The sequence below is a fragment of the Somniosus microcephalus genome, chromosome 17, assembly GCF_052327205.1.
Source record: "Somniosus microcephalus isolate GS21.2 chromosome 17, FLI_Smic_1.0, whole genome shotgun sequence".
NCBI classification, from domain to species: domain Eukaryota; kingdom Metazoa; phylum Chordata; class Chondrichthyes; order Squaliformes; family Somniosidae; genus Somniosus; species Somniosus microcephalus.
In genome coordinates this window covers 8,282,036-8,297,502 of record NC_141003.1, presented here as the reverse complement: position 1 = coordinate 8,297,502, position 15,467 = coordinate 8,282,036, and the positions used below count along the sequence as shown (strand labels likewise).

Genomic DNA, 15,467 nt, shown 5'->3' with positions numbered 1-15,467 from the left:
CTCCATTGGTCAGGCCCAGTGTCCCTCCATTGGTCAGGCCCAGTCACTCCATTGGTCAGGCCTAGTGTCACTCCATTGGTCAGCCCCAGTGTCACTCCATTGGTCAGGCCCAGTCACTCCATTGGTCAGGCCTAGTGTCACTCCATTGGTCAGCCCAGAGTCACGCTATTGGTCAAGTTAGGTATCATGCCATTGGTCAGCCCAGTGTCACTCCATTGGTCAGGCCCAGTGTCACGCCATTGGTGTATTAGTTGCTCGCGCTCTGGACTGTTAACCGCCTCCGCCTCGTGCTGACCTTTCCTCGCGGCGCGCTGTCCAATCAGAAGCTGGGAGCCGGCGGCCGTGCGTCGCGCCTGCGCAGTGCCGGTCCGGTCCCGAGTGGCCGGGCTGGGAGCGGGGCAGAGCGGCGGGGATGGCGGAGCGGCGGGACGGCAGCTCCTACACGGCGGCGGCCGACTACACCACCCGGCACCTGGCGCTGTCTCTGCGCGTCGACTTCCAGGCCCGCACCATCCAGGCTGGCGCCGCGCTCACCGTGGAAGCCCTGCGGGACGGATTGTCCGACCTGGTGAGCGGGGGGCTGCGGGCCATCTCCCGACCCCGGGGGCGGGGAGGAGGTCGCTGATCTCCAGTGCGGGCAGTGTTTCCAGTGCACCTGCCGGCCCGGCACCGTGCTGTCGGGGGCCGGCCGGCGCGGGTTTCCGCCTGACCCGCTGCACATTTTGGGCATCCGCCATCTCCGCTCCCGCTCTGGGTGATGCGCCTGGGCATTGGTCGCCGCTTTCCGTCTCCAAACCGTTACTCTAGGCACTGGTTTATATATGGGGGGGGGTCTCTGGGCACTGGTTTATATATGGGGGGGGGTCTCTGGGCACTGGTTTATATATGGGGGGGTCTCTGGGCACTGATTTATATATGGGTGTCTCTGGACACTGATTTATATATGGGGGGGTCTCTGGGCACTGGTTTATATATGGGGGCGTCTCTGGGCACTGGTTTATATATGGGGGGTCTCTGGACACTGATTTATATATGGGGGGGTCTCTGGGCACTGGTTTATATATGGGGGCGTCTCTGGGCACTGGTTTATATATGGGGGGTCTCTGGGCACTGGTTTATATATGGGGGGTTTCTGGGCACTGGTTTATATATGGGTTTCTGGGCACTGGTTTATATATGGGGGTCTCGGCACTGGTTTATATATGGGGGGTCTCTGGGCACTGGTTTATATACGGGGAGTCTCTGGGCACTGGTTTATATACGGGGGGTCTCTGGGCACTGGTTTATATACGGTGGTCTCTGGGCACTGGTTTATATACAGGGGTCTCTGGGCACTGGTTTATATACGGGGGTCTCTGGGCTCTGGTTTATATACGGGTGTCTCTGGGCACTGGTTTATATACGGGTGTCTCTGGGCACTGGTTTATATACGGGGGGTCTCTGGGCACTGGTTTATATACGGGTGGTCTCTGGACACTGGTTTATATACGGGGGTCTCTGGGCACTGGTTTATATACAGGGGTCTCTGGGCACTGGTTTATATACGGGGGTCTCTGGGCTCTGGTTTATATACGGGTGTCTCTGGGCTCTGGTTTATATGGGGTGTGTCTGGGCGCTGGTTTATATGGGTGTCTCTGGCACTTGTTTATGTATGGGGTGTCTCTGGCACTGGTTTATGTATGGGGTGTCTCTGGCACTGGTTTATGTATGGGGTGTCTCTGGCACTGGTTTATGTATGGGGTGTCTCTGGCACTGGTTTATGTATGGGGTGTCTCTGGCACTTGTTTATGTATGGGGTGTCTCTGGCACTGGTTTATGTATGGGGTGTCTCTGGCACTGGTTTATGTATGGGGTGTCTCTGGCACTGGTTTATGTATGGGGTGTCTCTGGCACTGGTTTATGTATGGGGTGTCTCTGGCACTGGTTTATGTATGGGGTGTCTCTGGCACTGGTTTATGTATGGGGTGTCTCTGGCACTGGTTTATGTATGGGGTGTCTCTGGGCACTGGTTTATATACGGAGTCTCTGCACTGGTTTATATATGGGGGTCTCTGGGCACTGGTTTATATATGGGGGTCTCTGGGCACTGGTTTATATATGGGGGTCTCTGGGCACTGGTTTATATATGGGGGTCACTGGGCACTGGTTTATTTATGGGGTTATTTGGTGTAAGGAGTAGCCCCTATTGGCATTAATAGTGGCCGATGCTTGATGTGATGGTATGAAGCCTGGCTACTGTTTTACAAGAGGAATTTACCCTTTGAAAATATAATTGAAAGTCAATTGAATATCTGTCAAAATAGTTTCAGGCAGGAGAAGCTCGTCAGTCCATCTAGCCCACCTATCTACAGTATTCCCGTGGTAGGTTTGACTCTCTCATTTTGATCAGAACCTGTCCAGTTCATCCTTGAAGCCCATTAGGTTTCTTGTTCCATCACTTGTGCCAGTAATCTCGTCCACCCTATTAGTTTTATTAAAAACCTCTTCAGCATTTCCTATAGCAGAGTATTGTTGTGAATGCATTCAGCATCTGTCTTATTGGAGTTGATATTTTTTAAATGTATACTAGTTGGTATGTGATGTAACAGGGTGTCAAGACCAAGTACAATATTCAGGTTAGATGGTGGGCTCTCGTATTGCAGTTCTACAGACTGATTTCAAAAATTGCAAACGGTTATACTCTGGTTAAAATTGCTCTATTTTATGACCAACACAATTCTCGCCAGCTCTGCTGCATTAACCACTCTCTGGACTATACCGACCTCTCAGATTAACCGTAAGGGATGTGTGCATCTGAATTTACCCGTGTCTCTTGTCTACAAACCTTCTCACTCCAAGTCCACTGAAATTTCTCCATGGAAAGTTGGTCATGTTCAACCTGTCATTTGGAAAGAGATCCCACTTCCCTTCCAACTATCCTTATTCTTGGAAAATGCTGTTAACTTCAAAATTATGCATCATCTTGAAAGTTCTGGCCTGGTCCACGATTGCTAGTATTGTTTTCAGCGACTTTGATCCACTGATTTAACTTGTTACCTGGGTTACCCACTTTTGGAACCCTGAATGCGTTGGTTTGGATCTGTCCAAAGCTTTAGCCGAGGTTTGGCACCATCGACTTGTAAATGTGTTAACATTATTATGGATTCCCATCTACCCCCCTGTAGTTTCCTCTTCAATCGCTTTATCCGTGCTATAACTAATCTTACTAAATTAAACATTGGCAATGCTTTGTTTGAAAATAACGGTGGATGACTAAAATCAGGATCAGGCTTTAGACATCAGAGAATTGGGCGACCAGCTTTTTGATAAATGAATCACAGGTGAATTTCCAAGGAGGTTCTCCTGATCGAACCTTGATTTTTGAGCCACCGCATCAGCTGGGTTTTTGTTAAAGTTACAGCAGTCGATCATGAGAACTCCTGAGGAAATTCTCAGCAGAAGTATTGGCTGAGGAGTAAGTCATTAGTTAATTTTGGCGAACACTTCCTAAATGCCACCTTGGTACATGGACTATGTGATATGTGATAATTAACACTGAATTTTGCTGATGTGGAATCTAATATCGTGTATGGTTGTAAAAAAAAAAAAAAAAAATCTGTACAATTTATTATCTCTTCCTCCCCTGTCGCCACACCCCCCCGATAAGATATTAATTATCGCTGTTGAAACACTGTGTGATGACTCTGCATAATTGATTTCTAAAAATGAGTGAGTAGTGTTGCTACCATTATGTTTTCTTTTCCAATTTTCTCCACTTCTGAAAGCAACAGTTCTTGCTGCAGTACTTTCTATGGGTATTCCATCTGGGACCTTTCCCAAGTGTCCATTTCTTTTATACAGATTGGGATGGGGGGGTTGTAGGTTTATGTAACAAAATGATAAACTAGTTCTTTCTAAATGGGTTGATAGTTTTGTTGTACCTAGCAAACAGAGGAAATCTTCACCACCTTGGTATTTGAGCATTTTTACAACGTGGCACGCTGTTGTGAATGACCCGTAACTTAGTCTTATCTAAAAGAAAAGTTGAGCCAAGGTCCAGTAAATCACAAGTACGTGTCGTTGTCTGAAGCTTGGGCCTATTTACTTGCGCATTAACTGTTCATTCAGCGCTGAAAGTGTTGGGAGTTTTACATTTATTGTTTACTAGTTGACCTCCCATGGTGTTGCCCAAGAGGAGCGAAGACCAAGTGGGTTCTCTGAAAGTGCAATCATTTTGAAGTAAAATCAATCACAGATCACAGAAACCCCACAATGCAGATAGAGGCCATTTCGGCCCATCGAGCCTGCACCAACACATATCCCACCCGATCCCCATATTTAATCCCCCTAACACTAAGGGTCAATTTATCATAGCCAATCAACCTAACCCGCACATCTTTGGACTGTGGGAGGAAACCGGAGCACCCGGAGGAAACCCACGCAAACACGGGGAGAATGTGCAAACTCCAATCAAATGGCCTGGATTTTGCGGTCGGCGGCGTACCTACCTACAGAGTACACCGGCATCCAAATAGAATTCGCACTTACCTGATGGGGCCCCTCCTTCGTGAACTTGCTCTCTGACGCTGCGTACTGGAGGGCAACGTAATGGACCATGGATCCCAGGGGCGCAGCGAGCATGGAAGTGTATCTGGGATTATGTGGGCTGGTGCTCCAATCAGGAAATGGAAGCAACATGTATTTGGAGAATTGATCTTTGATGTTTTCTCAAAGAATAAAAGGAAATAAAAACAGGAAAAGAATAAATAACTCCAAGGCAAAGAGTCAGCAGATTCCAGTAGTTTAATGGCACTCGGGAGAATCGGTGAAATTCAGTTAAATTAACATCTGCGACATTCCCATTTCTTTTAAAGAAACACAAATTTAACATCAGCTATGTTATTAGATGATTCGGTGCGTATGCCTGTAAATTTGTGCTAATAATCCACATTTTCTCTGGGTGCCGTCCCAAATGAGACACAGGTTCTACAAATTTATACGTTCCTGGATGTCATCTAATTGGGGAAAAAAGCATTAAAAAAAATTCCAGTGCAATAATAAAGCATCAGATGAAGATTCTGGTATCCCCTTGCGTTGTGTAGAAGTGATTCCTAATTTCACTCCTGAAAGGTCTGGCTCTAATTTTTAGACTTTGCCCCCCCCTCCCCCCCCCAAGTCCTAGAATCCCCAACCAGCGGAAATAGTTTCTCTATCTACCCCTTATTATCTTGAAAACTTCGATCAAATCACCCCTTCACCTTCTAAATTCTAGGGAATACAACCCTAATTTGTGTAATCGCTCCTCGTAGCTTAATCCTTGAAGTCCGGGTATCATTCTGGTAAACCTACGCTGCACTCCCTCCAAGGCCAGTATACCTTCCTAAGGTGTGGGGCCCAGAACTGCTCACAGTGCTCCAGGTGTGGTCTAACCAGGGTTTTGTACAGCTGCAGCATAACTTCTATCCACTTGTATTCTAGTCCTCTAGATATAAAAGCCAGCATTTCATTAGCTTTTTGATTATTTTCTGTATCTGTTCATGACATTTTAATGATCTATGTACCTGGGCCCTCTAGTCTCTTTGGACCTCCACTGTTTTTAGCTTTTCAATATTTGGAAAGTACCCTGTTCTATCCGTTATAGGTCCAAAGTGGGTGACCTCCCATTTGCCACAGTTTTGCCCATTCACTTAATCTGTCGATATCCCTCTGTAATTTTATGTTTCCACCTACACTGCCGCCTATCTTTGTGTCATCAGCAAATTTGGATATATAACTTTCTATACCATCATCTAAGTCATTAATAAATATTGTGAATAGTTGAGGCCCCAACACAGGTCCCTGTGGGGCACCACTAGTCACATCCTGCCAATTTGAGTACCTGCCCATTATCCCTACTCTCTGTCTCCTGCCACTCAGCCAATTTCCTAACCAGGTCAATAATTTGCCCTCAATTCCATGGGCTTCTACCTTAGTTAAGTCTCCTATGTAGGACTTTGTCAAATGCCTTCTGGAAGTCCATATAAACAACATCCATAGACATTTCCCCTGTCCGCTACTTTAGTCACCTCAAAAAAATTCAATCAGCTTTGTCAGGCATGACCTACCTTTCACAAATCCATGCTGGCTCTCTGATCAACTGAACATTTTTGAGGTGTTCTGTCACCCTATCCTTAATTATGGACTCTAGCAATTTCCTGACAACAGATGTTAGGCTAACTGGTCTATAATTCCCTGGTTTCCCCCTCTCACCATTCTTAAATAGTGGAGTGACATGTGCAGTTTTCCAAATTGTAATTCTAAATAAAGGTGTAACTGACCTGCCCAGCCAGAGAGGCTGTACTGCTACTGGACTGTGGGGATGTAGAGGCTGTACTGCTACTGGACCTTGGGGATGTAGAGGCTGTGCAGCTACTGGACCGTGGGGATGTAGAGGCTGTACTGCTACTGGACCGTGGGGATGTAGAGGCTGTACTGCTACTGGACCTTGGGGATGTGGAGGCTGTACTGCTACTGGACTGTGGGGATGTAGAGGCTGTACTGCTACTGGACCTTGGGGATGTAGAGGCTGTGCAGCTACTGGACCGTGGGGATGTAGAGGCTGTACTGCTACTGGACCGTGGGGATGTAGAGGCTGTACTGCTACTGGACCTTGGGGATGTAGAGGCTGTACTGCTACTGGACCTTGGGGATGTAGAGGCTGTACTGCTACTGGACCTTGGGGATGTAGAGGCTGTACTGCTACTGGACCTTGGGGATGTAGAGGCTGTACTGCTACTGGACCGTGGGGATGTAGAGGCTGTACTGCTACTGGACCGTGGGGATGTAGAGGCTGTACTGCTACTGGACCGTGGGGATGTAGAGGCTGTACTGCTACTGGACCGTGGGGATGTAGAGGCTGTACTGCTACTGGACCGTGGGGATGTAGAGGCTGTACTGCTACTGGACCTTGGGGATGTAGAGGCTGTACTGCTACTGGACCGTGGGGATGTAGAGGCTGTGCAGCTACTGGACCTTGGGGATGTAGAGGCTGTACTGCTACTGGACCGTGGGGATGTAGAGGCTGTACTGCTACTGGACCGTGGGGATGTAGAGGCTGTACTGCTACTGGACCGTGGGGATGTAGAGGCTGTACTGCTACTGGACCGTGGGGATGTAGAGGCTGTACTGCTACTGGACCGTGGGGATGTAGAGGCTGTACAGCTTTGTTTGGTACAGCTGGACCTGCTGTGTGACGGGCACCATAGCTGCAAATTACTCGGTTAGACTGGCAAATCCCATTAAGGATATAAAAGGGAATGGTGACAGCCAACATTGGGAAATCCTGTAGGAGAGATATTTTACCTATCTCTAAAGTGGAGTGTGTGACATAATGTACTGATTTTAATATAGATGATGGGTATATCCGCCTTGTAGTAAAAGTTTCCTGCCGTTGTGCTATTTCAATGTGCACTATTTGCAGAAATGCACAGATAAAACCGATTTTGTGGCAGTTCGTGCACTACAGTTCATGGGAAATGCTCCCATCTATACAACTTAGCGTGCCTCCTAACTTAGCATCATTGCAAACTTGTATATTCCTCTATTCTTTCATCCAAGTCATTGTATATGGTGAAAAGCTGAGGCCCCCGTACAGATCCCTAGGGAATACCACTTATTACATCCCGCCGATCAGAGTACGTTCCCTTTATTCCTACTCTCTGTCTCTTACTTCCTCACAACTGATATTAAAGTGTTAGGCCTGTAATTTTCTGTTTTTTCCCTCCATCCCTTCTTAAATAATGGAGTGACATTTGCAATGTTTCAATCCAAAGGCACAATTCCTTCATCTAGAGAGCTTTGGAACATTCCCTCCCCCGCATATTTCTTTTAATACCCTACATAGCCTTTACTTTCTACTAGTTAGATTGCTACTTGTTAATTATTGCTTATTTTGTAATCTGTCTTTGATCGTACAGGAAACTTTGTGTTATCCGGAGGCTAAATGTCCGGCAAGCTCGAGCCACCGGCAAAAATCAGGAGCCGTTTTTTTTCTTTTCGTTGCTTTTTTCTCAACAGTCAAGCTCTGCAAGGTCTGTAGCTAATCGACAGCTTCAGCTAGAGACGCTTGCCGACTGTTTAGAAGCTGTTGCTAAGCAACAGTGTTTGTCAGATACGGAGCTGAAGCTCCGTATGCTTCAACATTAGTGCTGGAGTGTCCGGCAGTTTTGAGGGCACAGCAACAGCTCGGTCCCGTCGGTGCCGGATAGCGCAAAGTTTCCTGTAGTTGTGCATCCATCAGTCTGTTCATGTTAAGAGCTGGTTCAAACATTGATCTGATTAAAAATGTAACTAGGTATGGTAACTCATAATGGAATGCTGTCATCCCAGTTAAACCAAAAGTGGAATAAACCGAGGTTATTTCAAAACTGGGTGCTTTGTTAGTCATGATGCTACACTGGCTTGTTTGTATAAAAACAATGTTATACTTCACTTTTCAAATTAAAATCAATCTATGATGTGGTTGACTAGCAGTAGTGAACTTTTGGGGTTTTCAGATGCTTACTTAAAGGCAAGTTTTTAAATGGGGCTTAAGATCCCTGTTCATTTGGTTTAGCTAAAATGTCTATGGAGCTGATTTATGTAAAACTGAGTGTTGATACTTAGCTGTGATTATTTTGTATAGTTTCAATATTTGCATTTTATTTACAGACCTTGGATACAAGAGACCTTAAAATACTCAAGGCTACTACCAATGGACTGGAAGCCAAGTTTTCACTTGGAGATGAGCACTCCTTTAAAGGAACACCCTTGACGATTACCCTTCCATTTAAATTGCTACGGTACGGATGTTAAAACCTAGGAAATGCTCTCTACTTTGTTTAATCTTCACTTATTTAATATTGGTGTCGGATCTTATTTAATATTGGTGTCGGATCTTATTTAATATTGGTGTCGGATCTTATTTAATATTGGTGTCGGATCTTATTTAATATTGGTGTCGGATCTTATTTAATATTGGTGTCGGATCTTGTCATTTAATGCTTGTCGATTTTCTGTGGAGTTGCAGATGGGAGTCCAGACCGTGTAAGTGTTTGGATGAAGTGAAGTTAGTGGGTGGGGGTAATTGGACCAGGATGAATGGATTTAGTCCCCATTTTAAAGGCATATATTGTGTCCTTATTTTTATATACTTTCATTATAAACTCCTATGTCCACATTTATAATAACTGCCTTTCTAAAACGTGTTGCACTTTAATTACACCCTCCTGCTAGTGATGCTGCTGCAGTGCCTTCACTGGGTAGAGTTTGTAATTATAACCTGACCAGTATAACGTCGGCAGTTTCCATTATAAATCTGGAGACAGGATTGAGGACATTTATAATGGTTCTTTCACTCAACTTTGTTTTTCAATTTGTTTGTTAGGATTCCATTTGTCTTTGCGTTCACACCCAGATCGGGAATTGATATGCCAACAAGTGGCATGTTTACACAGAACCAGAGATATTTTTAAAGACAATTGTTTTCAGATTTCTTTCACGTTCATTTTCTATGGTTCTGAAGAGCCCAGTTTTTTTTGCCTTCCTTCCCTGCCCCCACTGCAGACAGCAGCTTATGAACATACGAAAAGACCAGCTGGTCCATCAAGCCCGCCCCACACTCGTGACTGCTGGAGCATCATGACTAGACACTTCCCACCCTCTGCAGCCATATAATCTCCTGGGATAAGTAGAAAACAAGAGAAAAACCCAGTGCTAATAAGGAGAAAAAATACTCTGGAAATTTCCTTTTGTACAAGTATATGGTTCAAAAGGTAGTGACTATCTGATACTTCTTCAAGCCCCTATTTTTCATGTGTGAACCTGAATGGTAAATGTTTGGTGAGCTATTTAATTGTGGGAGCCATGGATACTTGAGCCATTTCTACCTCTTCCCACCCCCCCCCTCCCCTCCCAATTGCTGCTCAGACAGAACCTTGGATCGTCCTGTGGCACACACTTAACTGTACTTTCTTGTGTGAAACTGTACTTGTGTGAATCTGCAAGGTCTGGGGAGTTGAATTTTCTCTAATATATAGAGTGGGTCATGTTCACAGTGGGCCAGAAACCAGTGCATGTCATGAGCTGCTTAGATCAGTGCCGATTTCAGCATCAAGGTGTCCTTTTTGGTAGGTGTAATTTGTAGTAGAAGAGCTGAAGAATATATTGGCCTCGGAAAAGGATACAATGCAGATTCACCAAAATTATGCCAGGGCGTAAAAGATTAAGTTTTGAGAACAGGTTGCATAAACTTGTCTTGTATTCCCTTGAGTTTAGAAGGGTGAGGGGTGATTTAATTGAGGTGTTTAAAATGATAAAAGGATTCAGTAGAATAGGTACAGTGAAACTATTTCCTCTAGGGAAATCCAGAACAAGGGAGCACAATGTTGACATTAGAGCTAGGCCATTCAAGAATGAAGTTAGGAAATACTTTTTCAAACACAGTGCAGGGTAATGGGAGTTTGGAGCTCTCTTTCTCTCTTCTCCCCCACCCTCCCCCAAAAAGGCTGGAGATGCTGGGGGTCAATTGAAATTTTCAGACAGATCGATAGAATTTTGTTCGGTAAATGTATCAAGGGATATGAATCAAAGGCGAGTAAATGGAGTTGAGGTACAGATCAGCTGTGATCTAATTGAAAGGCAGAACAGGCTTGAGCGGGTGAATGGCCTCCTTCTGTTCCTATGCTGTGCACTAGGGTTTTCACACATAACTTCTGCAGCTATGTTAGGCCAACCATTTACTGGCTTTAACTGTTTCCATAAAAATGTCTGGGACTTGGATTGTACCACTCTTTTAATGCAGGATTGAGAGAGGGAGGAAAACGGAAAAGAGGGCTTTTAGTACAAAAAAATAAGCAGTGTTTCTTTCAAAAGAGGATAGGCCTATTTTAGTTATACCAGTAAGACTGTACTGGATACCCCAGTGTCACCAGGACAGAACGCCCCTCAATCTGAGGCGGGCACCATTAATAAAACGATCTAACACGAGGGCCAATCAAACTAAAAGTAGTGTAGCGAAAAACTAAATCAGGATCTCGCAGTTGCTGTCAATTCTGCAGTTTACATCCTATGGTGCCCACCAGTCGCAGCAGGCATCTTCTTAAAATCCACCCTCTCCACCAAGCCTTTAGTCACCCCTCCTAATACCTTTGGCTTGGTATTAATTTTTTTCTTAAGCTTCTGTGAAGCACCTTGGGACAATTTAAAGGTGCTATATAAATGCTAGTTAATGTTAGTGTCTCTGTGGGTTAGCGCCATGCTAAATAACAGATCAATGGCCTCACCGCATCAGAGAGTGGATTCACAATATTGGACTATTAATGAATGATTTAAACAAGCCTGCTGTAATCAGACTTGTAAGATTAGAGTTAATTTGTTTTTGTACTTTTCTGTCATCGCATGACAAACGTTCCTCTTTTCCCACTTGGGCACCCTAGCATCAAGGGGAACATTCCAGCTTGCAGACATTTGCATGGGTACAGACCTTGGCCCAAAATTTACAGTCGGAGGCTTCCCGCGGATGGATGCCTTTGACCTGTTTTTAAATTTTTTTTAAAAAAATTTAAAAAAAATCCACAAATTTACCTGGTGGCCTGGGGAGGTACGGAGATTCGCGCTCCTGGGCCTCTCCGGGTACCCGCGGTTAGAGGCCCACATATCCAATGGGCGCAGGTGGTTCGCAAGAGCCCCTGGGATCACATGGGTCGGCCCAACCAATGAAAGAAGGGGAATCCCCATTCATACTTTTGGGAATTACGTATGTGCGGAAACCCCTAAGTATGAATGGGGATCACTTAAATACACGAAAACATGAAATAAATTAAAAAATACATTTAAAATGAATTAAAATGCCATTTAATTAAATATTTTAAACAAATTTAATTTTTTGAGACATTTGTGTTTTAATGGGGCTAAAAATAAACTTACTTTATTGGACAGTGTTTTTAATGTCTAAATGAGTGATAACATTTTATTATTTTATTTTTTAAAACTTACGCTGATAAAAGCAGGCCTTACATCTGCTTTTACCAGGCGTAAGAATTTCAAGGGCATTTGCTGGGCCGAAGTTGGGCAACTAGCGCAACTCTCCACCCGCGGAGGCCCTTCTCCCAAGGATGCGGATCATCTGTCAAGAGAATACTTGACAGAGTGCCAGTTCTGGGTTTTCGCACATGCGCTTCGCATGCCTAAATCCGTAACTTGTGCGGCCCTAACAGGCGCGTACGCACCCGTAGGGATCGCAAATTACGGCCCAATGACATTTTTTGGTTGGCCTAACGTAGCAGCATAAGTTGCAACTGAATTACTTGATGGATTATGTGTTGGTCTACACAGTGAGTATTGGTAAAGAAAGAAAAAGGAACTTGCAATTATAAAGCAGCTTTCATGTTCTTGGGACATCCTAAAGTATTCACTGTAGTCAAACGAGCCAGTTGATTTATGCACAGCATGATCCCACAACAACAAATGAGATAAATGATCTGTTAGTCTGTTTTAATATTGGCAATGGGATGACTATTGACTAGGGAGTGCTCCCCTGCTTGTCCAAATAGTGCTATGGGATCTTTTATGCCCACTAGAGCAGGCAGACATGGCCTAGGTTTAACATCTCATCTGAAAGGTGACACTCCTTCAGTAGTGCATTAAAATGACGGGCTAGATTGTGTGCTCAAGTCCTGAAATGGTTTGAGCCCACAACCTTCTGACAGAGGTGAGTGCGCTACCAACTGAGCTAAACTGACGCAGGCAATCTAGTCCCAACATGGTCGATATTACAGCTGAGCCTAATCCAGTCTTCATTCCGTATTCGCGTGCAAATTTCTCACAGGAAACACAAGAGGGAGTGGGAATCCTGGCATATTTACTGTTTCCTCCATTCAGGGCAATGAAGGCAATTGAACTGCTGAGATCAGTGAACTCGGCACAAAAAGGGTATCAACCTGGGATCTTCTGGTCTGTATGCCTTGTACTGCAAGACTAGTCCTAACTGGTACTGATTTATACAATTTCTAATCCTACAGAGGCCAGCAGGCCGTGGTAGAGGTCTCATATGAGACGTCACCAGAAGCTTCAGCTCTGCAGTGGCTCAAAGCTGAGCAAACAGCTGGGAAGGAGCACCCGTACCTGTTTAGCCAATGTCAGGTACGATCCTTATGATACCCGATCATTTACTAAGTAATAATGTGATAGATTTTTCTGCGTTTGAATGCAGATGAATTTTTTTTTATTAGTTTGAACAAGCTTGACCAAGTTTCTGATGAGCATTAGTTCACACCCTAAACTACTCGCAATTAGTACTAAATTGAGAATTTTACTCCGAGCTTGGAACAATAGCTGATGTGGGAAATTAAAAATAAACACACTGGTGTATCGTTGTTGAGTTTGGATTAAGGCATATTGTTGGGAACAGTAGAAAATGCTTTCTGTTATTTAACTTGTACTATATGGGGAAGTATGTTAATGTTCTACCCATGATCAACATTTAAAAAGTGAATGAAATATGAATAAATTACATTAAAAAATAATTCAGTATAATGTTAGTGACTATGCTCAGAGTTCATTATATCACCACCTTGTGATCTAGATTTGCTTATTCCTATGCAGATGTTGGGTAGGGTACTTCTTGTTTCTTTATGCCTGCACTCTAAATTTCAAATACTGATCTCTGATTTAAAATATTGCACTAAAGTCTGCATTTCCTGATTAAAAATTCAGTTTTTTTGGATGTGGGCATTGCTGGCAAGGCTGGCATTTATTGCCCATCCCTAGGTGCCCTGAGCAGGTGATGGCGCCCTTAAACTGCTGGTAACAGTTTGCTACAACCGAGTGGCTAGCTAGGCCACTTCAGAGGATGAATATGGACAGCATGTTGCTTTCTCTGAAGGACATTGATGAACCAGTTGGATTTTTATGACTTTCTGGCAGCTTCATGGTCACTTTTACTGATACCAGCTTTTTATTTCCAGATTTTTTAAGTTGAATTCAAGTTCTCAAATTGCCATGGTGGGATTTGAACTTGCATTCTCTGGATTATTAATCCATGTTTCTGAATTACTAGCCCAGAAACATAACCACTACTGTACCCACTTGAAGCTGATTGCCTTGTATTCAAATGTATTAATTATGATTGAAATTCAATTTAAACGTTTGTTACTTTAAGCAAGTTTTTTAAATTGTGATTAGAAGTTGTTAATTTTAATTTGGTCATACACTTATTTCTTGAGAAGATGGACCAACCAAATTACTCAATCCTTTGGAAATGTTATGATTTGCCAGTTTTGTTCCCCTCAGCCTGTCAACTACTGCCTCGATCAGATTTCTCACATAAGAGCATTGAACTATTACATATTTATTATAGGGTGGTTAAACTTGCTTATACAATCTAATTTGGTGCCCTGTGACCTTGATTTAAGGTTATTACTTGGATACCTCAGTCTCTCAACAGCCTGGACTTTCAGTTGGCACTTTTCCTAAATTTATGGCTCTGGGCCTGCAATTCCCTCCAGACTCTGGTCTCAGGCGCAGCCTCTCCCAGCATGCATCAGTATGATCCATTACAACTGACATCTCTTCACACTTGAGCAGGATTGCTGGGTTCCTTTTGTTTTTCTGCATAATTTGAAAATAAGCTAGAGAATAAACAACTTTTAGTTTTACATTTAGGCTACTAAGGCCTAGAAATTCACTGGCGCCCCTAGTCTCGCCAGGGCGCCGGAAGTACCGCCTCGGAAGGAGTCATGAGCGCCCGCCGGAAATTCAGTTTCAGCGCCCCAAACGGAAGCGTGGCGCCACTCGAGGCGCCCCGCGTCCCTCTTGGGGCGCTGCAACTGAAAATCGCAGCGCAACGTGCCGCAGCGCTGCGGTACTGCAGGCCTTCCTCCCCTTCTTAAAGGGGAGAGGCCTGTTGCAGCGCGATCGGAGATCAAGTGCCGGCAAAAGAGCCCGGCACAGAGGAGAAGTGCCGGGCTCTTGGGGCACAGCTGGCGCAACGCGCCGGGGGGGGGGGTGCTCAGGAGGCCGGGGACGGCGGCGCGAAGAGGTGCTGGCAGGCGACCAGCAAAAAAAATGGCTGCCCCGCACCTCCGCGCTTCTACCACCGCAGGTAGGCCCCCCCTGAACCGGTCGCAAATTGCGACCGGCATTACAGCAGGGGGCGCTACCAAATTTGGTGATCGGGGCGGGTAGCGGGGCGCTGCGCACACCGATGACGTCATCGGTGGCGGCGCAGTGCTAACGGCTAGCGCCGCCATTAGCGCCCCGCTAAATTTAGTGGGAGGCGTGGCCAGTGGCGCAAAACCCACTAAGTACCCTCTTTGGGCGCTAACGGGTGGCACAACCCACTGAATTTCTAGGCCTAAGTGTTTAAATCGTAACTTGAGAGACAGCCTAGCTGAGAAAGAAACTTGCAAAAAATTTCCATCTGAGAATCTAGGTGAGGGGATTTGGACAGCTGTGCTTTCTTTAATTGAAAT

At 44.9% G+C, this 15,467-nt stretch overlaps 1 protein-coding gene across 2 annotated transcripts in view; it reads left to right on the top strand.

Annotated features, from left to right (window-relative positions):
• The first annotated feature begins 311 nt into the window (after nucleotides 1-311).
• Nucleotides 312-15,467, top strand: part of lta4h (leukotriene A4 hydrolase) — a 57,220-nt gene continuing 42,064 nt past the window's right edge. Inside the window, exons 1-3 of one of the 2 annotated variants that reach the window (XM_086009893.1) lie at nucleotides 312-568; nucleotides 8,668-8,798; nucleotides 13,017-13,137. In XM_086009893.1, the coding sequence (XP_085866019.1) occupies nucleotides 413-568; nucleotides 8,668-8,798; nucleotides 13,017-13,137 (408 nt within the window). In that variant the 5' untranslated portion in view covers nucleotides 312-412. The remainder of the gene's footprint in view (nucleotides 569-8,667; nucleotides 8,799-13,016; nucleotides 13,138-15,467) is intronic. The other variant, XM_086009892.1, reaches the window with a different exon arrangement.